General features: G+C 43.9%; 1 protein-coding gene across 4 annotated transcripts in view; it reads right to left on the bottom strand.

The window, feature by feature from the left end:
• Positions 1–23,166, bottom strand: part of sbno2b (strawberry notch homolog 2b) — a 72,690-nt gene that overhangs the window by 9,718 nt on the left and 39,806 nt on the right. For all 4 annotated transcript variants that reach the window (XM_088907531.1, XM_088907534.1, XM_088907532.1 and 1 more), the window contains 22 exons: positions 14,320–14,487; positions 12,945–13,025; positions 12,496–12,595; positions 12,234–12,394; positions 11,780–11,913; positions 11,564–11,654; positions 10,556–10,699; positions 10,083–10,200; positions 9,344–9,449; positions 8,978–9,131; positions 8,305–8,481; positions 7,786–7,883; positions 6,720–6,802; positions 5,741–5,923; positions 5,462–5,583; positions 5,227–5,358; positions 4,658–4,793; positions 3,473–3,585; positions 1,828–1,899; positions 1,368–1,476; positions 1,188–1,259; positions 83–226 (listed from right to left, as the gene is read on the bottom strand). In XM_088907531.1, coding sequence (XP_088763657.1) covers positions 83–226; positions 1,188–1,259; positions 1,368–1,476; positions 1,828–1,899; positions 3,473–3,585; positions 4,658–4,793; positions 5,227–5,358; positions 5,462–5,583; positions 5,741–5,923; positions 6,720–6,802; positions 7,786–7,883; positions 8,305–8,481; positions 8,978–9,131; positions 9,344–9,449; positions 10,083–10,200; positions 10,556–10,699; positions 11,564–11,654; positions 11,780–11,913; positions 12,234–12,394; positions 12,496–12,595; positions 12,945–13,025; positions 14,320–14,487 — 2,698 coding nt within the window. The remainder of the gene's footprint in view (positions 1–82; positions 227–1,187; positions 1,260–1,367; positions 1,477–1,827; positions 1,900–3,472; positions 3,586–4,657; positions 4,794–5,226; positions 5,359–5,461; positions 5,584–5,740; positions 5,924–6,719; positions 6,803–7,785; positions 7,884–8,304; positions 8,482–8,977; positions 9,132–9,343; positions 9,450–10,082; positions 10,201–10,555; positions 10,700–11,563; positions 11,655–11,779; positions 11,914–12,233; positions 12,395–12,495; positions 12,596–12,944; positions 13,026–14,319; positions 14,488–23,166) is intronic.

The following is a 23,166-nucleotide window of genomic DNA, read 5'->3' as shown; positions in this document are numbered from 1 at the left end:
AGACTTGCACATGATCCAAACACTACTTCCATTGCTACAGTGAAGCCTAGGCCTTCAAGAACACAAATACACAGTTCTGTACCTAGGATGCCCATGTCATATTTGCCCTCCTTCTTGTCCTTCTCGATCAGGTAGTCAAAGTTGTCAGTGAAGTACTGGAAAAGAGAGTTCTGCTTGTGCACCTCCAGGCCAAGGATACGGTTCAGGAACTTGGTGATGCTGCAGTCTGGAGAGGCAAACACAAACATCATGAGGAACTGCAGCTGGAACTCGCCTACAGGAAAGGGCTGCAGATGATGAAATCTGGCTACGTCAGCACTTAACACCCTGACCGAGCAAACACAACACGGAGCAGACCTGTGCTGCCATTTCAGAATGGTGGATTTGTGACCATGCTGAACCTTACAAGCCTCTGCACACAGTCTGCATCTGGGGTCACCAACCCTGGTCTTAGAGAACCACATTCAGGTCAGTCTCGCAAGAAAGCTGTTGTTACAAGAACGACATGAGGATGAACATTGTCCTGATGGACTGTTATCACATCGGGAGTAACCTGCAGGAAGGGCAGCAAGTGAGGTTCTAGGACGTCATCAATGTAGCATGATGCAGTCCCATTGCAAAAAGAGGAGTTCGTTAGTGGCTACACACTTAGACCACCAGACTTGGACCTATCCATTCATAGTCTGTTGTCCAGTGTATTGTTATGCACACCTGCATCACACTCACTGACATCCATGAGGATAGCCTGCAAAAAACCTTGATTCACCACTTAAGAAGACATGGTTCCACTGCTACCAAGTCTGGAGGGACTAACCCCAGCCTCTAACATACCAGTGGCAGAAGGGCATTGCTCTTTTGATAAGTGGCACCCTTGGATTCCTTTCTTGAGCTCTATCAGGTTTGGGTTTCAACAGGTTAAATCACCCCATTAAATGTGCCCAAAGACCTCTTTCACCCAGTGAGGTGATTGAGTTTTTATGCGATCACAAATGTGCCTGTCGGTCATGAATAATCAATCCAAATAAAACCAAAAGTATATAATCAATAAGCAAAAACTGTAGACTTTGTTCTTCGAAAAGCATTGGTGCCATACATATGATAAGTACATACTGTATATATGCTAAGCATCAAAATGAAATCATTTCCTTGTCATATTTTACCAGTAAAAATACAATGCCTACACTCACCTTTTTCTGTACTGATGCCAAATCGTGGCTCCTTACAGAAAATTCCCACGTCAATCATTCCTCGCTTCATGTCTGAAATAACAAGGCGGATTCACCCATCAGACACAAGAACGCACTGCCATGGACCTCAGTCCTCAGATCCCTGGCAGGGGCACAGTGGTGCCAGCAAGCAGACCTCACCTCTGAAGAACATGGCATCTCCACCCGGGTAGGCTTTAGGAGGGGGTACCTTGCTCTCGATCTGGCCCAGGATGGCTTTAGTAATCTTGTCCAGAGCCTTGGTGCCATACTGCAAGAAAAAAAACAACAACTCATCAAGTGCTCGGTGACTACACCAGTTAGCAAAATGAGACATATCATCAAAATGAAACAGACCTTTCAATTCAACCTTAAGGTTCATTTCAATGCAATACTGGGCAAAGAACTTCCAATGTCAATTAACACAAAAGCGGTTGATTAAGGTTGTCTACTAATTATATTTTTCAATATTTTTCTTTTAGTTTAGAACCGACCTCTCCTACAGAACAGCAGGGAATGATTTTCTCTTTCCAGCAGGATTACGACTTAATACCAATCATACCGCCGTCAGCCTGGCGTTAACAGAGCCAGGGCAGCTTGAGGCCAGAGGAATCACTCGTACCTTGTTCTCAAAGTTGTACTTGCTCAGGTCCCTCGACTCTGTTGCTCTCCTGTCACCGTGAGTTAAAGCTCCCTGGAAAGCAAGAAAATGTCTTTAAACCAGCACAACACTCTTCAAGTTACAATGACTATGGCCTCTGCAAGGCAGCAATAAATTAGAACAGTACACAACTGAATCTTCAGTTTCTTTAAAACCACGGTATACTTGGAAAGTGGCTTCCATAATGCTTAAGTTATATAAACATCAGAGTCCTACATACTTCAGATTTTCAAATCGTGCACTGAGAACACCATATCAAAGTGTCAAGTAGTGCAATTTTACGATTTTACAATCAAAGGTAATCTGTCCGTTATGTACCCCTCAAAACCCACTCCTCCAGCCAGACCTCACATAGCTCCATCCCTTGCTCTCCGTTATTCCACTTCCTCACCCCTTAGCCACGGAATAAAGCCACACCAGAGGTCAGAAGTGCTGAATTTATGAACACCTTTGGAATCGCTCAAGACGGCAAATGTAATCTTTCAGCTCTCGGCACTCTTCAGTCATTCTTTCACCATATTGCACTAACATTCCTATCTCTTAAACTGGCAGTGGCGTTTGATTATTACACTTGTCCACTGCAAACACGAAGTAAAATGCATGAGGCTGCACTGCAGCCACACTCTCTGGGTACTGTTTTGAGTTTTGCCATTTCCTTATGTCCAACAAACTTGCACTGTACTTTTAAGTTTGTGCAAGCCTTTTGGTCATTTCATCATCTTTATACAACTTCATACCTGTACAAAGATATGGGCAGATGCTAAACAAATTACAGAAAATTGGTCAAATCTTACTAATTAGGAGTGGTCTTTAATCAAGCAGAATATTGTTCTACCTTATTGAACCTCAGGGAAAAGCAATTTCACTGCCAGACAGTTCCCTGAGTGTGTGTGTGCACACAAAGGTTGCCGAAACAGGACATGATTAGGTTTGATTCACAGAGCTGATTACAATACAAAGGCTGCTTTCACAGTGAGGTATTCCAGAACTCCAGGAATTAACTCTTAGATGTGCAGAATGTGCTCAGAAAACAGAAGTCATAAAAAATACAAAAAGATTCCCTGAGCTGTCAGACATTTAAATTTATTTAACATACCTACATGCACAAAAAACTATTTTTATGTAGCAAGACCCATGTACCCTGTTTCCTGCTTAATACACTTCTATCCCAGTCAGAACAAAGAGCTCTTCTTTGATCAGAAGCTAATGCTAAACTTATCTACGAGTCCCAGAGCAGGTTCAGCAGCACCTGTGATGTAATCCCTTTTTAGATAACAGATGTTTTTCCAAGTTGAAAGGAAGCATGCACCAGAGGCGATCAAGGCAGGAACCAAGGATAAAGCACACCTTCTACTCTTCGGACAAAAGCTACTACAGCACACGGGCCAACCAAGAGGGCAGAGAAAATGAAGAGCAGCCAGAAGCTTCAAGATCACTTGCTCCTTGTTTTAGCTTTGGGGGGAAAAAAAATCCTATATATAACATCAACTATTTCTTAATAGTGCAGGATCTGCCAGAAAGCTGTCATGACTTCATGGGAGCCCAGAGGAATGCAAGATGACGACAGCTTCAGGGTGCCGGGGTGGCGGGAGTATGGACCACGTACCAGGCTCTCCAGCCGCTTGGCCACTATGGAGGCGAAGCGCCTCTCTCCCGCCAGCTCCGAGATGAGGAAGATGTACTCGGGGGCAGTCACCTGGTTAGAACGGTGAGTCCGACCTGAAAACGAGCAGGAGAAGCATAATGAGCGCTGCACACCACAAGTCACCAAACAGAAGCTCCGGCCTTCATGCTAAGGGATCTTTACTTATTACCAGCACCACCCCTGTGTTATTTAGGATACAAACGGGATGATTTTGATGGCATCTAATTTTGGCATGTGAGTCTTTTGATTTCCGTGACTGCATTAAGAAGCCTTGTAACAATCTCACCAACCTCTCTGCCAACCCCCCAACCGGTCCTGAACCAGAAAGCCCATACTAGGCAAATAAGAAAAGAGTCACAGCTGCGACTGGCAACTGAGCTGTAACTCAGGCAGGCACTGAGCCGATTTCAATTTAGGTTAATCCAGTGAAGTTTTAACTAGGAGGATGAATGATAAAGGTCACCAGACTCATTCTAAACCGTAGGTTCAAACACAGCACAGTGCCACACCATCAGAGGCTTTGCATTGCAAACTTTTAATCACATGCATTTGCGCACAAGAAACCTTGTAAGAGAGAAGCTATAAATAATTGCTTCACAGTACAGAAGTTCAATCCATTGCCAGTGTGGTTTCACACCTTGGTTTTCTTTTTAAGTTTCGTTTTTTACACAAAACAAGGCAGTGGAGATGCACAGCCCTGCATCACCAGCTACTGATACACATCTGTTGAGAAGTTTCACAAGAACTCGTCTTTAGTTTGAAGTCAAATGCACCATCAGATAAATCGTCAGCATGTCATTTACTAATTAGTCTTGGGGTATCTGAATTTTACTGTTTTCACTGAACAGCTATGCCCTAGGTTATTGTCTTTATTTGCTTATATTGCAGTTTCAGGTAAATATTAAATTAAAAGCATGAATGTGCATTCTTTTGGCATTTTAGATTCAGATCACAATGTACCGGACTACACATATATGCAAAAAGTATTGCTTGTTAAACAACAGGGATTTCCATATCAAAATGCCTTTCGAATTATGAACACCTCTTCAGAGGCGCTCTGAAGCCTGGATTGGGAGTCTGGGTCCCTGAGCGCGGGGGCAAGCTCAGTCACATATATGAGGGTCTATATCAGTGAGCTCCACTAACCAAACTGCTGAATGGCCCGGTCGGCGCTCCAGGGCAGCTCCAAGGTCATGTGGACCCTCCGTTTCTGGTTCTTCACGCGCTTATCAGCCTGCAGAGAGATCCCAGAGCTGGCGGCTTCGGAGATGATGGCTACCAGCTGTTGAGCAGAGTGAGGAGGTTTAGACAGGAGTGCCACGTCAATCCAGGGGCAAGCAGGGGCTGACTTACACTACGGCTGCACTGAAGTTCATCAGGCCACACTACTGCAGGACTCCTTTCTTACGCAGCTCGGGGGAACTCAGCTGTTCTCAGGTCTTTCATTAATGACGCAGAGGAATGACAAGAAGGGCTGGCCAAGAGTTTAGAATGAGACTCCTGAACTGCACGCTATCCTTCAGGAGAGATAGGAACCACAAGCACGGCACTGTGGGAAAAGACACTTTTTAAACAAGGGCAAGGGAGCTCTCATCCCGTGCCTTTCTGCTGCATGCCATGCCAACCGCCACGAGCACCCGTGGGTGAAGGATCAGCGGGCTCAGCCGGCGCCCTGATCAGACCTCTAGGAGCCTAAACCCCAGGAAGCTGCTCACCTTCTCCCCGTTCATGAACCGCTCCTTCTCTTTGATGTTGACGTGGTCGATGGTGAGGCCCTGCTCGGCGCGGGACTCGTACCGCACGCTGCCGTCCGGGCGCCGGACCACGCGTCCCTTGCGTCCCGTCATCTAGAGGATGACAAGAAACGTGTGTTGGGGTGGGGGTGGGTGTTGAAGAAACGCACAAAAACACGTGCTCTTGCACACGCCTTTGGACAACTCGTGGGGCTACCTCAGAAACACGCTCGGGTCCGCCGAACCGGTCTATCAGTTCGTCCAAGGTATTAAGAGGTAGGTCCTTTCCCAGGTCTTCGATCTTTTTTAGGAGGTCTTGCTTAATTTCTTCTAGTTTCGCTGTCAAAATAAAAGGCAGGAAAACCACACAAGCCAAATGATTAGCACGCGTTTCAGTTCCTTGCAACAGGATTGCTGTACAAATCCAAACAAATTAAAACCCCTGGATCCCCAGCGTACACGCGGCACCCCATCAGCTGGGCAGAGGGGGACGTACCAGTGTGGCAGTTAGTGTGGTTGACAAAGATGACGTCGTCGTTGTCCAGGAGGGACTCGGGGGATGAGTTGGAGTCGCTGTCCACCCCATCAGACTCGGTGCTGCTGTCGTCGCTGATGTTGATCACACCCCCAGCGTCCACGCAGTGCTTTGGGAACTTCGGCTGGCGCCCTTTGGTCTTACCTGAAAGGCCAAGAACATGCTCAGCACCTGTAGTACCATGGGCGGTGCGGTGGCTCTGTGGCTCAGGATCTGCGCCTGTGGCTGGAAGGTTGCCAGTTCGTATCCTGCAGTCGGCAGAGGAATCCTGCTCTGTCGGGCCCCTAAGCAAGGCCCTTAACCCCAACTGCTCCAGTGTAAATGGCTGATCCTGCGCACTGACCCCCAGCTTCTCTCCCTGTCTGTGTGTCTCATGGAGAGCAAGTTGGGGTATGTGAAAAGACACATTCCTAATGAAAGAAATTGTATATGGCCAATAAAGTGATCTGATCTGACAGGGGCAGATCCAGAAAGCGACTGGGCCGGGGGGAAGCCCCAAAAACCTGATGACCATGTCTCATGCATTGCAAATAGGTAAGTCTGATAGGGAGGAAGGGGAAGATCTGAATGCCCAGGAAAATGGTAAGAAGCTTGATCCACCTACTGGATCCACCTTCTGGAAACAGGAAATCCAGGATTTCTGTCTAAGCCTGAATAAAGTCAGCATAATTTATATAAGGGGTCTCTCATCTTCACAGGTGACAGGTGGCGTCTTGTGCCCCTGTTTTAACACATTTGATAACAAGAGCATTATATAATAGTAATTAAGTTGACAGCAATTAAGTTTGGTATTGGCTACAACTGCGATTATGTTTTTTCCTAGTAAACTGCAATTTGTACAACATCTGTCTACCGGGCTTTTTCATGTTCTTAACCTGCAGTACTTCTGAACTCCTAAATATGTTTTAAAAAAAGAAAAAGAAAGGATTGGTTTTCTTACGTTTCCTTTTGTTTCCAGCCCCCTTTTCTCTTTTCTGCTTCTCAGACGGGAAGTGCTTCAGCACCAAAGACTGAAATACACCCCTGTGGAAGAGGCAACATGAAATAGTCTCACAGCACAGCTCAATGAAGCTCAAGAGAAGTATGAATAACAGCACGTGCATCTCGTGTGCAATAAAGCAAATACCAGAATTCCACCGAATGTGGCATTGAACCAAGAGTTAGGGAGTTGTAATGAGAGAGTCCGATCTCTGAGAAGATTTCTTTTAGGCATACAGCTTGTGTACCCTGTCATAAAGTCACACACAAGCTGACTGAGGGCTACACATGACAGAGGACTCGATTCAGAATCCAATTTATTAAACTGCAATGACGAATGAAATGTTTAAATACCGCAGCTACTTTCAGACACAGAAACAGAGGCACATCATACTGCAAGCCACAGAAACATAGCCATGTGTAATATATACTTTGCTAACATCTCATTGAGCAAGCTTTAAAGGAAATCTTCTGTCGCTAGTCTGTCAGGATGAAATGAGGGAAGACAGAACAAGGAATTCAGGGACTCCTGATTCATAACCCACAAAGTCACAGAAGTGTAATATTAGTCAACAAGTAAATATTATAAACTACAGAACAAAATGCCAATAGCTTAGTTTTAAAAAATGCAGACAAAAAAATGTTTTCATCAGCATACTTATTGACTAATTATACAGTAAACACAAGTATGAGTCTCATGCTCCCTTTAGCAAAATATTGAGAGATTCAAGTAGATTCTTGGTATTCTCTGTGTAATGTATTCCATTCCAATGGTTTTTAAATTGCAGTCCAGGGACATTTGGGGATACCTAAAGAGTTGCAGGGAAGAACCCACAAAAACCTGGATGCACCTTAGAAAATATAAGCAGTTTCAGTTTTTTACAAGCAGTTTTCATGTTTTATAATTAGTATTACAGTTATTCTACTGTGATTTACTTTCCTTCCAGATCATACAGGAAGTCTCCGTTAAAAAGTGCCTGACTTGAATAAGGCTGGCTAGGACCCCTTCAGCCCTCCGATTTACTCACTCTGCTGCAGAGACGAATCTGTCCAGATGGCCATCGTTCTCGTCCAGGACCTCTCTGGTGCGGGCCTCCCCGGTGGACTGCAGTCCAATCACGATGCACTGTAGGAGCAGGGGTACAGCGTCCAGGTCAGAGCTCACAAGCGCACCACACTGTGCACCACCCAGAGGGCGCGTTCGCACAAACTCAGCCTTTTTTATGTATGGGATTCTTATGCACGGAGAGAGAAACTCCTACAACATTTCGAAACGATCGAGAATCGAGATTAGATTTTCCAAAGACTTTCTTGTTTTGAACCCCTTTGCAACCTGACCTCCTGCCAAGGGAACATCAAAAGTCCTTAACATATGTATTTTTCCAGCGCCAAATGGCATCAATGGATGGATCTTCAAATAAAGACGTGTTTATTGTGGACTTTGTGATGATGGCGTGCCATGTACTCTAAGAGGCAGGCAGGATCACGCATGACACGCCCCAACACGCCACGCTGCCCGAGATCCCACGCCTGCGGAGGACACCCACCTTGCCACTGAGCAGCTCCTTCTCCGCCAGCTGCACCAGGCGGCGCACTTTGGCGGCAATGCAGAGGTATTTGAAGAAGCGCTGGTGCGACGACCAGAACTGGCCCCAGAGGGACTTGCGAGAAACCAGGCCCAGGTCGTCTGCCGCCCGCTGGAACACCATCAGGGCCTCGGCCCACTGCAAGCAAGAGGCGGGCAAAGACCACGGTCACATCTCAGGAAGGGTGGGAGCGACTGGATGGCTAAGGGTTGTACTTAATGGAGCCTGCGGAGGCAGCTCTTTCGATTGCTAATCAGTTGGAAAAAGGCCTGGCAGGGGAACGCAGGACAACAGAAAAGTACTGGTAGCTCATTTCTTTTCAGTGAACGCAGGCAGTGCAGGTTATTTCTATTGCATCATTCATTTGCCATAGCAAAGCAACACAAACCAGATCAGATAAAGAATACCGGAAACCAATATGGAAAATTGAATATAATCAGCCAGAAATCGCAAGGTGACGCGATTTTGTGCTCGGAAAAACTTTTAACTCTGCAGAAACAAAGACGACAAAAAACAAAGGGGGGGGGGGGGGGGGGGCATAAACCCAGCCAGCCCATTTTAGTCTGTAGTAAAGAAAGATCGGATTTCATTTACTTTTGTTAATTGGTTTATGGTAAGTCACAGGCTTCCTCACCAGTTTTGCAGCTTTGTTGTAGACCATCATGAAGTCATTGTCCAGACTGATCTCCTCTATCCGGAATGAAACTCCTGAAAAGCTGAGCTGCCTTGCGATGTACATCCCACTGACTTTCATATCCATGGCAACAATCTCCATGGCGCCCACCCCTCTGTAAAATCACAAGGACATTGTACACAACTGGATAAGCAGCACATATTGTCCATGTCACGAGCGGCAAAACAACTGTTCTGATAAGGTCCCGAAATTCAATTCCATCAAGCTAAACTATTTCTGTTAAAGACAGAAGGACATATCCCCCATATTGGGAAAATAATAATAAAAACATTACATAATAATAATACAGAATTTACCGCAACAGACCTTTTCTCAATGGCGTGCAGGAAGTCCTCAAATGTCTTAAAGGGGGTTCCTTCCCCCCAGATTCCCAGCCGGCTCATGTAGATCATGTTCTTTGGCTCAGAGGCACCTTGAAAGGCAGGAATAGAGAGACTTTTACACTTTTACTGGGCTGTGCCAATATCAAATAAAACTTTTTTTTAAACATTTTTTTAACAAGAAAAAGAATACAGCATCTCTCTCCAACGTCTACCCCTGGTATTGGTGGTACCTACCCTTCCAGGTTTTCTACTGAAGGTCCCCAAAACTAAAGTCAGGCAACTGCAATGGATGTCCTGTGCAATAAGATCTGACCAGCAGCAGCGCTGCTCTAAGCCTGCACTGCCTGCCGCCCCGCCCTGCCCTGCAGATCTCAGCTACGAGGAGCGCCATACAATTAATGTCAGGATCAGACAGGATCCAGTGATGCCGGGAGAGGAAAAATCTGTCTAGCAGAGGCGGGAACATCCTGCTAGATCTGATGTTGCCGGAGCAAGAGGTCATGAATCGAGTACTAGGGAAGCATAAAGAATGTCCTTGCTTAAAAAAAAGAGAAGGAAACCTGTTGTTTCCAGAAACTTAACCGCTTCTGGACACTCCCCGAGCATGTGAGAGAAGGCGCCCACAGCAGCTGATGGGACCAGGGGGTCGAGAACACTGTGGAAAAGGAAAAATCTCTGAAGTTTCTCACGATGCAAATTTATTGAACTATACGATTCCCCACCTGTGGCACTGGCGTAAACCACCCTGGCATTGGGCAGCTTGTTTTGCAGGTCCAGGACAGCCTTGCCCATCTTCGTGGACGTGGCGTTTTTGGCTTTGTGGCATTCGTCAAACACGATCTGCAGGGGAGCCGCCATTAAGGAAAACAAACGACACGTTGCACGCTAATGCAGCTCAGATGCTGCCATCTGTCTCTGCTCCACAGTTACTGCTTCCCATCACACTGTTGTAGCTTTTCTTATTCTCTGTGGCACTGCCTGTGACTTGTTTCACAACGCTTTATCAATAGTCTTCAGAGCCCTGGACAGTGCCGTTATGCTTCCCCAAACCACTTGGCTGCTTTTAACCAGGAACGTTGCAAGGCCAATGAGAGAATCAGGGAAGAATATGAAAACAAAAATTCACTGGGGACAATAAAAACACGTCTCATTAAGGAAAACACGAACCAACGCAGAAAAACAAATGAAAGGATACAACTCCATCGAAGTCTGGTTTACACCAGTCCAGGATCTGTGTCAGTCTGGTTCGGTGCTGCCCACCAGCCTGGCTCTCCCCAATCAGCGCAGAGTATGTAGCAAAAAGAACTCCTTCTGAGGTAGCTGTGTCACCATACTTAATCTGAGGAGAGGAGATGAGCATCAGGTGCACTGAACACTGACCAGAACAGCTGCCTACAACCAGGGTCTCAAACCCTGGTCCCTGAGAGCCGCAGTCAATTATATAAACTTTTAAAGAGTAAGATATTTGCTTATGGTATTGATCGATCAACCAATCAATGAAGTTCAGTGATGGGAAGTCTCACCCTTGAGAAGCAGGAGGGTATTCTGATTTTGATTTGAAGGGATAGATACAAGTACTTTCATTGAGAAAAAACACTTCTTTAATATATAGTGGGTAAACTGATACAGGTCTTTGGAAATTAATGATTTGATGATTATCTATAAGACCTGCTGGACTGGGCTTTCCAGGGCCAGCAGAGAAGACCCCCGTCCTAGATTAATGGGACACCCAATTGCTCAGTAGCCTGTGACTAGTTATTTATAAGTATTTATAAGATAAAGGAGTAAAATAAAATTTCTGCTCCTATGATTAGGTTTTATGAAGGATTATTTAAGTGACAGTTATAAAATGCAAGTACTAAATTCAAATTAAAATTTGAATTATATCTAGAACCTATACTGTGTAAATGTTTCTGGTCTCAGTAAGTTTCTCTTACACAAAATAAATAATCATGGTGGCTCCAACAGTTAAATCATCACTACGTCATCTCCTTCAAACGCAAAAAATACACAATGTCCATGTTATTGGATTGGTTGGGATTGGGTTGGATTGGGTCCTAAACAGAAACAACTGCTTGGCTCACAACAGGGTCTTTGACAGAACAGTGCCCTTGAGAAGAATTGTTTATTTCCTGTGGCATCAGACATTAACAACACAGAGCCAAGAAAAACTGATTTCTCCTCTTTGGGTCTTCAGTCTCACCTTGTTTAAGGCATGCACAGGGATATTTGGAGCATCAATGTCTTTGAGATCTCTCTCAGCATCGTACTTTAGATCATTGGATACACTGAACCTGAAGACAAAAGTATAATCCACATTAAGAAAAGAACACTACTTGAACCATAATTTAACAGAATTGTGGACACTCCCAAACCTGGGAACTGAACACTAGAGCTTGCCTATATCTTAATCCCTTACCACAATGCCTTTTTTCTTCCCTTTAAGTAGTTTTCCAAGATAATGCCTGCTACAGTTCTGCCCTTTCCCACTCCTGCTCCGTCTCCGATTAGGAATCCTGCTCTTTGTCGATTCTGCAGGATCACCTCATGTTGCTGGGAATCAGATGGAAAAGAACAGAATTGCTGAACATTGATCGGTGTTGCTTTGGTGGCAGCAAAAGGCACTACTGTCTACAGCATCTAATGTTTCTAAGAGAACCCTCATGTGAAATAAATATTCAATGCTTGGCTTTGAGAGACAATTGTTATAACTCATCACGACTGTGAAAAACACATATATTAATCTAAGGATGTTCTGAGGCAAAAATGGATTACAAAAGGATAGTCCACTGCAGCAGGCACACATTACAGCAATCAGTGCACAACACAGCAACTGCATGAAATCTAGACACTGCAAACAAAGAAGAAATTACCTGGCAGCTATATATGACGGCCTCTAGCTGTAGATCAGAGAGCAATCCGTTTTTGATAGTGGTTTCAGGAATGGACAGCATATACGTTATGTCAGGTGGGGGAACGCTGGACAATGTGTTTGTTTCAACAACAATATCAGGATGAGGGATGCCTATTTTAGCTGCAGAGAGATGAAAGATGTTTTTTTGTTGTTTTTAGATTGTTTTACTAAATGTTTTGCATGAGTAAAGAAGCACAGATAAGTTGACAAACTGGTCATACATTTGGATGGCTTGTAGACCGCGTAGGTCTCCACGTGGCCCAATTCCTCAGTCTCCTCTTCCTCGGCATCCTCCTCTTCTTCAGCAGGAGGCTGGGGACGCTGGAGTGGAGGGGAAGATTGAACAGGGAAGAGATGTATGGGCATTTAGAGAAGGAGCGTTGCAAACAAGAGACTCTGTAGAGCATAAAACTCAAACACGCTGCAAGAATAACATCTTTGACTGGGAAGAAGAATAGAAGACTACAAAGGTATTAGTTAAAAGAACTAAAAAGAAACGGTAGGATCAACAGGCACATTATTTAAATACATTTGGGCAAATCTCCTTGTGCATGACGATGTAAGCATCAAATAATTCATAAAAAAACGCAGTGGACCCCTAACCCCTTGAATCTGAAGTGAATCAGAAGTTTTCTTTGGATACATTTACAAACAGAGGCCCACAGTCTACCTGGTATCCGCCAAGAGAGGGGGTGATGATGTCAGAGATGTCTTCCAAACTGTTTAACCCCTGAAACCTGGTGGCACTCAGCTGCAACACAGAAAGAAAAGTTTGAATAAAAAAAAAAGCTTGAATAGACTCCTGGCATGGAAAATGTCTAAACACTTGAAACCCAAATATAAAAAATAAATAGTAAACATGGTGAAATGCAAGATTCCGTTCTTCATAAATGCAAATGTCATCTTTATACAGTACACACATACACAAACTATTCCCCATGCACTGTTGCACAGGTCTTTTAAACAGTCCAGAGAAATAATGTAATTTCTTGGTTAAATAAACGCACATGCAGGGCAAAGCTTTCTTCCCCCCCAACACTCTTAGATGACTGCATGGCATAAGATAAAATCAGGAAAGGGGAAAGCCTGGCAGGAGGTATTGGTCTTCACCTCTTACAAGCCTCTTTTATTTTACACTAAGACATGCAAAAGAAAATCAGATTAACAGGGGGAAGGGTGACAGCATGGAAAAGTTCAAGGCACTGGCTGTCTATACAGGCCAGTACATTCATACAGGAGTGCCTCCATGCAAGACAACTGAATGTTTAATTAAGGTGTCACTGTAAGCAACACTGCAGCCCCAAGAAAACCTTCAGACTAACAAAACATCCTAATCTAGACCCTCTCCCTCACCCCAACATAAAAAAACACTAAGATGTACACACAACCAAAATGTTTCTAACAACATTGTAAAGACCGGTTTCTGATTTGCTTTGTGTGTTCAATCTAGTATGTCAGTATTTTGTAACACTAGCACACGCAGGAAGCCCATGTATCAAAACCCACACCCTAGAGCTGAGAGGCAACAGCGCTAAAATGCCAGAGTCTGTAGTAACTGAAACTGTTGACAAGACGGATCACGATTCGTACAAATAGCCAGTGGAAACTGGGATACAGGCCCCTGTCAATCCCCACTACCTGCAGCAGGAACTGCAGCATGTAAAAGACATTTCTCTCTCACAACTGGATCCTGCGATAGATGGATGACAGGGGAAGACTGCCAGGCTTTTTTTTTTTTAACCGAGGCTATTAAAAATTGAAGAGGTAATCAACGTGCATTTTAAAACTTAACGATGGCCCCAGGCAATCAATCAACCATGCTGTGAGAAGCTGATTAATACAAGTAACATTTGCAAAAAGCCCAGAGCGGCTAATTCAATCTGGAAAGATTCTTCAAATGCAAAAGAGATGCTTTTTTTTTAATAGTGAGTCAAAATAATCAACTCTGCCTTTCTCAGAGGAGTGTATCTTTTCTGTCAGCGTGAGAATGACACATTGATGCCTACGCGCTCCGGAGGGTTAAGGTTTCTCTCCTGCAGACTGACCTCCAGAGGGTTCTGTGAGGGCGTGTTGATGTCCCATAGTGTTGGCACATGTGCCAGGTTATCCGTGCTAGTGTTGAGGAAGTTCGGGGCATCTGCATATTCGGACAAGGAGTCGGGGGGCGAAGAGAACAGAGAGGGGTTGGAAAGTTCATCGATGCAGGAGAGGTCCTTGTGGAGAACAAGAAAGATAAAACGGACGTTAGTTTGCTTTTTTTAGAGACTGGCAAATCCAAATTTCGACAGATAAAACGCGTGTACATCTCAAATCAAATAAAAAAAAACATGTTAGAGGTGTAACATGCTGTTTCATTTGACTGATTTTACTATTTACTACATTTTACTTCAAAATCATGAAAGAGGTGAATACCATCAACTACAGTTTGAATTTCACTCACACGGCGAGCTAAAGAATGCAAAATGAAAAAAAGGTGCAAAATGAAAAAGTCCCCACACTTAAATTGTTTCTAAAAATGAATTTTCTTAGAATTGTTTTGAGAGGGAAACAAACAAGCCCGGTCTTCATTCTTTAAAAATAAAACTTGCCGATGAGGTCACACAACGTACATCTAGATAATGGCATACCTCTGTGACATCATAGAGAGGCCTGAAATGACTGTTTCTTTGTTAGAAGCTTGGCTAATGAGGTTTTCTCACGCAGATATTCGCAATATTTCAAGCAGCAGCTCTGACCTGCAATTCAGTCAGCCTGACGGATGTGCAAAGCCATTTGCTAATGACTTGAGCTCAAAACCTATCTGACCTTCAATTCTTTCGTTTTCTATTTGACACACTGGGTTCAGAGGAGCCAACTGCCAATCCTGGCAAGTCTATCTCTGCAGAACATTTGAATGTTAAGAGTGTTATCATCAGAATGTTAGTTTACAGTGCTGTGATATGAATCTGTAATCTCTGAAAGGGTTTTTAATTTAATATTGCGTAATTATTTTAGAATTATGTAAAGAAAAACCCCAGGTGAGTCTTTGATGATATCTCCTACTGAAGCACTGGGGTCCACTATGAATCACTGAATCACGCACGACCCATGAAGAAACAAACCCTATGCAGTACTACGAAATTCAGCTTCCTGGGTAACTGCATGACTGAAGGTATTTATTGATTTGTTTATTGATTATTGCATCGCCTGCATTCAAGCTAACTTTCTAAAAGATAAGCTTGATTTATTTCCCATGTCCTTCACACTGCACGTTTACAGAGCAAAATCCTTTTTTTGTATTTGATGCCCCTGTGTCATAACCGGGAAATGGAGACATAAGCACAAGCAATGCACGCTTGCCTGGCAGGGAGATTAAGATTAACTGGGCGTCATTCATAGAAAATAGCATTGGAAAGCATGAATTAAATGGCAGAATGTTCGGGAGAGAGGGGTAAAGGTTAATCTCGCTGATGTGGGTTGGGTCATTTCGAGCACGACTGATTTCCAATGCCCTTCGTATTATCCATTCTAAAGCCAGACACAGCGGAGCAACAGCTGTCTCTAGCTGTTCTGTAAAAGCCACAAACTGCCACAAGACCCAGAGGACGGGGGTGGGTGGAGGTAAAGGAGGTAAAATTCAAATCAAAGTATTGTGGGGGAGGTATGGGGGAAAGGGTTCTTCGCCGTTTGAGTGACGCCGAAAACTATTCTAGCTGCACAGTCACATTCTTCACCGCGCTGGGGCCCACACAACGGTCAGTCAGGGGGGCCATCAAAATCCAAAGGGTTCAGACCTCACCTGACAAGCTTGTGCGAATGTACCTCAACACTGAGCAGGCCACCAGAGCAGCAGACACATGAACACAGATGACAGTATCCAACAAAAGGGCACTGCTGCCCCCAAGCAAAGGCTCAAAGAGCAGAGGCAAAGTCCTACATGACAATGTGTTCCTGCAAAGAATCCTGAGGTTTCTGCTTTCGCCTACAGCATAGGAGTCACATGTGGATTCCAACCCGGTTTGCAGGGAAGAGCAATGTGATCACAAATTACAATTCGCAAATAAAAAAGTGGCTTACCTAATGGGTTTCCAAAAACAGAACACAAGACGTTCTGTCATATGAATTAAGCAAGTCCAGATTTAGCAACTACCAAGCAAGAAAAGGACGCAAATGTCATTCACCAAAAACAGAAAGCAAACTAACCGCAAAGATTTATTCTGTAAGTTACTGAATGACTGTGAGACTTTTCAGTTCACTCATATAAAGCTCATTTTTAGAAACCTACAAAACAAACAGTCAAGATTATTATCTGTTTGACCACCTATTCTACATCCTTAAAACATATTTAAAAATTTAGCATACAACAGTTGCAATCATTTTTCTAGAAAGACCCAGATCTCTGTGGGCACACTAACGTCAATCCATTGCAGCCTGACTGAATATACTGGTAGTCACACCTTTTCGCACATTCCAAATCCTGTGTGTTTGGAAGGACCAATATTCAGCTGCAAGGTGGCTTTGCCCAGTTTGGAGAAAAATACTTTTTTTTGAGGAGGGGTAATAATATATTAATGGGTTTCCCAGAAGCATAACATTGTCTGCGCTCCTGTCAATCAAATAACATGGGAGAATAGAAGAAAATAAAGTCAAATATTTGTAATACAAAGTCTGAAATGTATGTGTTAAACTAACATCACAAGAGCAAACACACTAAACCAAAGGGTCCAAATCTGATCAATCAATGCAACGTCATCCAAAATACTTGCGATTTCATTTAATGAATAGCGCGTTTGATAACAGAATCTGTCTTACATGTGCAGTGGACTCTAAATAGTGAACCATTGCAATTTGCCATTCAGTTCAAAGCATCTACAACTGTGAGATGTGGTGCGGTAGCTCTGTGGCTAAGAATCTGCTCTTGTGGCTGGAAGGTTGCCAGTTGCCGGCAGAGGAATCCTACACCATTGGGCCCCTGAGCAAGGCCCTTAACCCAACTGCTCCAGGGGCGCCATATAAATGGCTGACCCTGCGCTCTGAACCCAAGCTTCTCTTCCTGTCTGTGTGTCTCATGGAGAGCAAGTTGGGGTATGTGAAAAGAAATTGTATATGGCCAATAAAGTGATCTGATCTATAAAAAAAACAGCACAGCTCACCAAGACAGGGCACTGAGGCAGCACTTCTTAGAAACATGGCAATGAGCATTGAAACAACTATGTTCATTGCAGCTGCAGGACAGTACACCCTGTATCAATTAATCAATTACTCTGGTGCACACTGGAGAAGGGGAGATAAAACAGTGTCGCCACCGTGCAGCAGCATGTCTAGGAAGAAGTTCACTGAAGCAGCAAAAGGGTTAAAGTGGGAGTCAATGCGAAGCCAAGCCCTCTTGACTCTCCGCCCTCTGTGCTCAGTCAGGTAGATGACGTTGCGATGTGATGTGGCAGTGACTGCCAGGCAGGCAAGCTAGCCTGGCTTGCTTGCCTGTTTGGTTTCACTTAGAGGCAGCCCGTCCCTCTCACGCTGAAAACAAAGGCTTTCGGGGGGGTCCTGCATCGCACTGGTGCCTACCCTGCCAGGAGAGCTGGAGGTGGTCTTCCTCTCCGCCCCCTGGCGACAGCTGAGCGGGGCAGTTGTCTCTCTCAGAACTGGGGCAGCACTGCACAGCCAGAGCTCTGCAGGCAGCAGCGAGGCAGTCAGGCAGGGAAGACATTTCCAGGAAATGCTTCTTTTTTTTCTTTTTACTGTTCCAAGAAATTCTTCGGCTCTCTACACTGAATGCTTTGTAAACAAGGAGACAAGCAGGAACAGAGTGTAACCAAACACAACCTGCTGTCCCCTATCTATCAGGGGATGGGATTTTTTAAAACGTGGAGTCATATCCAAACTCATGCCTACCACCAGTTTAAAGCTGCTAAAACAGCTCATTAACATTTGAGACAACCCAGCGGCCCCATGGCTTTGTTTTTACAAATCTGCTAGCTCAGGGGGGATTGAAAGCCCAGGTAGGCAGACATGAGTAATTTCCTGTTCACACTACCTACGGGATGATGACAGGAGTGAAAGTCACCAGCAACGTTCCTGCACCAACCGATTACGCAACATTCAAGAGGCTTGAACAGAGTGCGAGCAACACACCCTTTAAAACCAGGTCTGTGTCAAAACCAGATTTGAGCTCGACTTCTGATTAGCATGGCCTACCTCTAAGGCTCTGACTCCCTTTAGACAGCTGAATTCATTCGCTTTGCAGACATCTTTATTTGAGACAAGCACCAATAAAGAAAATTCATATTGGGGCACAATCAGAAAAACAATTCAATCAATTAACCTGGACAGAGGGAAATCTGATACCTTATCAAGAGACTACATTGATGATCTTATACCGATTAAAGGCAGTATGTAGAATTAAATATTTAGGACTTTAAAAATCTGTTCCAACTAGGATTTTAACACCTGGAGGTTTTAAACAGAAGCGTTAAAAACAGAACTGCTCAAACACACTATTCAGTTGTACATCTGCAATACTGTCTTATTAACTGAGTTTTTGTTAAACATGTCTGTCAGGCTATGCATTTTCATAAGGCCAGACTCGAACCGTATAACACAGGAACGGTGCCACTACCGTTTTCTTGGTAGATCAGCTTAAGAACTGCAACTAAGGTGCAAGATAAAACAACTTTACACTACACGGCTGTTACTCCTTAAAACTGTGATCTCGTTCTTCCTCCCCACTGTGTTTGACGTACTGCGTGTCAGAGAGAAGAGGGGCAGAAAAAAGAACCAAACCAAATGTCAAATATTTCAGCTGATAACAGTCTGGCAACACGAAAATCAGACCGAAATGTGAAGCTGTGTGGAAGCATGACTATTAAGCACAAGGGTGCTGCTTTGCGATCACTCTTAAGACTGTGATCTTAACATGATAAGCCTGCTAGACGGAGATGTCTGGAATTTAACTCTAGGAAAGTTCATCTACAATTGTCACAATAAATAGAATAAATCGTCTCGGGTACTCGTATGCAGAGAGCATATAATCCAGAATCCAAGCACTCCCACTTTTCTGCTTTAATCAAATCATCCAACACGAAGTGAACAATGCCAAGCACAGGAAATCATCTGGTGCTCAGATTCACCTGATCATGCACACCAGCGAGTTTAAAGACCTTGCTATTGTCTCCTGTTATTTACTCTTTGAAGAGTATTGGGGAAAAAAAAACCCATCTTTGGTGAAAGATGTGTCCTTGCACTGAGAAAACAACAGCGTTCCTGCACCTCTCTAGGCCTTGTTCCTTCTAATTAAAAGGGATAAAACTGACTTGTTTTTAGCTGCGCATCACCCCAGAAATACTAAAACAATTTAATTTTCAGGCTAGAAAGGCAGCAGAGAACTGCAGAAGTTTGGATTTTGAATAGAGGGAAATAGAGGTAAGAATAGATTCACCAACACAAGTAAGGCATTAAAGTACTATATCAAAACAATCCGTTTAAACTGTAAGATAGAAACTAAAATTAATTAATATGGATAAGAAGATTAAGGTTATGCAAGTGAATGTGACATTTGGATTATGCTTTGTTTCATTATTAGTCACAACCGAACACTGCACTGAAAACCAGTAATCTATCATCTTGACGGGTGCAATTCCATTGAACAAAAAACAGTCCAGCAGCTTGCATCTTTAAACATCACAGACAGTACGACAGCGGACTGAAGACATCATAGCCCTCACTGTTAGTGGAGATGGAGAAAAGTGAACAGTGCAGACATTTCCCCCAATTTAAATAAAAACCAGAGGAGCTAGAATGCATATTTAAAGCAAAACCGCTTTTTTGAGACTAAAATTAGAACGTATGTAAAGACTGTTAACTACAGAGATGCTTAGGGGCTTTAAAAAGAGAGTTGATCCGACACTTAACATTATTCAGCTGCAAAGTGCCGAGCAGGATTTGTGGCTTCTAGCACACCGCTATAAAGCAGTCGAAATGACAGAAATAAAGAGGGAAGGTTCTGTTTAAGAACAGCCGTTCAGAGTAACCGTAGCAGTTACTTTTCTGAGACTCCTGCCAACACTCAGATGGAACGTGTTCAAGCTTCCTCCATGCACTGCCGCCTCTCTTCCTCAAAAGGGTCTGACATAACAGCCAGGGAATCCCCTGACTTCCCAAGCTGGGAAATCGCGAACATGGCTTCAGCAGTTACCGTCATCTCCTTAGGAAAAGCAACGTTGGGAGTTACAGTTCTCGTCAACTTCTGTTGTAAAGATTGTTTGCCTTTGGTTTTATTCCACAGCTGTACGACAAAATTCTGTTTTGCAGCTTTTGAGCCCCTGGTAAAGGCTTCAAATTGAAAAGTATAACATTCACAACATTCATAGAGCCACCCCGTACAGCCTGCTTAGTCACTGTACAGTCATTGCTGTACAGACGTAGAAAAACGTCTTTACTTTTATCTTCCATACTCCACTCCACTAACACCACTTTCCACTTCAATTAAGCGGCACAGAAATAGATTATTTCTGTGCAAAGTATTGAAATGAAAAGGTTGAAATAAAAACATTCCAAGAAACGTCAGTTCCTGCAGTTCAGAAAGCACCACACTTGGGGTTTCCTGAATTACTTCTCTTATTTTTTTTTCTATCCCATCTAAATTCCTTAAATCCCTTCTTGCAGCATCTCTTATTTAGCAGAAGTTAATGTTGAGCGATTAAAGCTTCCTTCAATCTTGAATGCACAGCGGAGCATTGCAGCTGGGGGGGGACAGACATGGAGTTCTGTCAGGCCCCCACACAGCTGCTTATTCAACACTGCTTTGCGGAATGAGCTTAAACGCAGAGTACATAGAGGGCATCTGTGCAGGAGCAGCTAGCTGCCCGTGAACTCCATCATACAGGAGATGAAAAGCTGTCGCAAAAAAGAGGAGGTTGTAAAAGCCTTCTTTTTGTCTTGTCATGAAATAACTCATTACTTCAGAACCTGAAATGAAGTAAAACTCTGTATAGCTATTGCCTCAATTCTGCCAAACAAAACTATAAACACAGGCAGGAATAATTATGCAGGCCGTCTTTAATCTTAGAGCTCTTTCACGCAAAAAGGGTGATACAGTGTCATGCAGAGGCCAATATTTAATGTTTTAACTGATGCTAGAAACAGGCAAATTTGCAAACAATTTCAAAAGGTCAATAAAAATGTTCGCCAAAGCTTGTTAAAAGTTGAACTTGAATATTACATATCCTCTTTAAGTACATCTGGTGTTCACTGCCTATGAAAAGCATCAGAACTCCTGCGAGTTTAAAAAGTTGAATTAAGGACAAAGAATCTTAGAATGACTCAACCCTAGAACTAGTGTAGATTTTTTATTTCCATATAATATTTGCTGTGTCTAAATGACTAAACCTCCCTCAAAAGCTGCTAGGTTGGACGTCTGAGAGCTATAATTAAAAACAACAGATTTGAAAGCCGGCTTGAACCAGCTGAGAACGAACTTGGATCTGGAAATGGTTTGTGGAGGTTAGGCACAGCTAAGTTAATCCAATTTGAAGCTTGCTGGCGTGGCAGTTAGCACTGCTGCCTCACAGCTCCAAGCCCCTGGATTTCACTATGGCCTTAGGCAGCCATCTGTATGGAGTCTGCACGTTCTCCCCAGGTTTCTGCAGGTTTTTGCCAAAGGTCTTCTGCTTCCTTCCCAGTTCCCAAATCCATGCTGGGTACATCTAATGGGCTACTTAAATTTTTTTCTTTTCTCCTTGGACTGGCAATGCACTGGAATACCATTCAGGAGAGAAAGCATTCAGGTTCCTGCCTTATGTCCTAATCCCATCCTGCTCGGAGAGCTAAAGCTCGCCATGACTCTCACTGGGGATGAAAAGCTCTCTGATAACAGATGAATGGATATTTCGCTTTATAGTCCTTACCGTGCTCCTAAAATCTTCCACGCTTCCATGTGAAAATTAATAAACTCCAGACCCCTAACAACCCGCAAATGAAGGGATGTTGGCAAAATGGGACAAAATCAACAGATTAAGAAGTGCTCTGTCCCTCCTGTCACCACAAGGAGTGTTAACACACAAGGGCCTATTTTTTAATTTAACACTTTTTAAAGGTGACATACATTTGACTGCGTGATGCAAGAACGTGGAAGTTAATGTGTCATTTGTTAATTTAAAAAATTAATGATTATAATTGCTTACACTTATATAGCACTTTTCTGGACACTCCACTCAAAGCGCTTTACAGGAAATGGAGACTCCCCTCCACCACCAGCAATGTGCAGCCCCACTTCTGATGATGCAAAGGCAGCCATAGTGCGCCAGAACGCTCACCACACATCAGCTCCTTTCTGGCCCTGTACCTGAACACTGAAGCTACAAAACGTAATGAGTGATAACATTTCTTGAAGTCAGCAGTCCGCTAAAGGCATTCTGCTGCAGATATCCAAATGAACTGGCAGCAATACGCAGCACTTGCAGAATAAAGCCGATATCGCACCAGTATCCCTTTTGCCTCTTTATCAAGGGGACTGTGGTGCAAAACCAGAAGCACTGTCATTAACCAGGGCTGGGCACAGGGCCAGAAACGATCGCTCACCTCTGTTCTCAGGGTCTGGAAGCGGTGGGGGGGGGGTTATGTTTCCAGTAAGCACGGCAGTACTGGTGAAACCAGAAGAGGCGCGCTGACGTGAAGACCCCCCTGCCATCGCCGAAAGGGAGTGTGAAAACACACGTGAAGAAACAAGAGTCAGAGGCATTACTGGGAAATGAGGCTGATTTGACAGTCTGACAGTATCTGACAGCATTCTAACCATAAACTGACGCAACCTCTGATGCAAGCACCTTATGTGCCACAGTACGCCAATAAACTATTTTACACAGCGCCTCTAAAGGACATCCGTACTCTCAATTCTAAGCATCTTGAAGAACCCA

Source organism: Atractosteus spatula, chromosome 28 (assembly GCF_055471065.1).
Source record: "Atractosteus spatula isolate fAtrSpa1 chromosome 28, fAtrSpa1.hap1, whole genome shotgun sequence".
NCBI classification, from domain to species: domain Eukaryota; kingdom Metazoa; phylum Chordata; class Actinopteri; order Semionotiformes; family Lepisosteidae; genus Atractosteus; species Atractosteus spatula.
The sequence above is the reverse complement of the archived record's forward strand: the minus strand, read 5'-3'. Positions and strand labels throughout refer to the sequence as shown.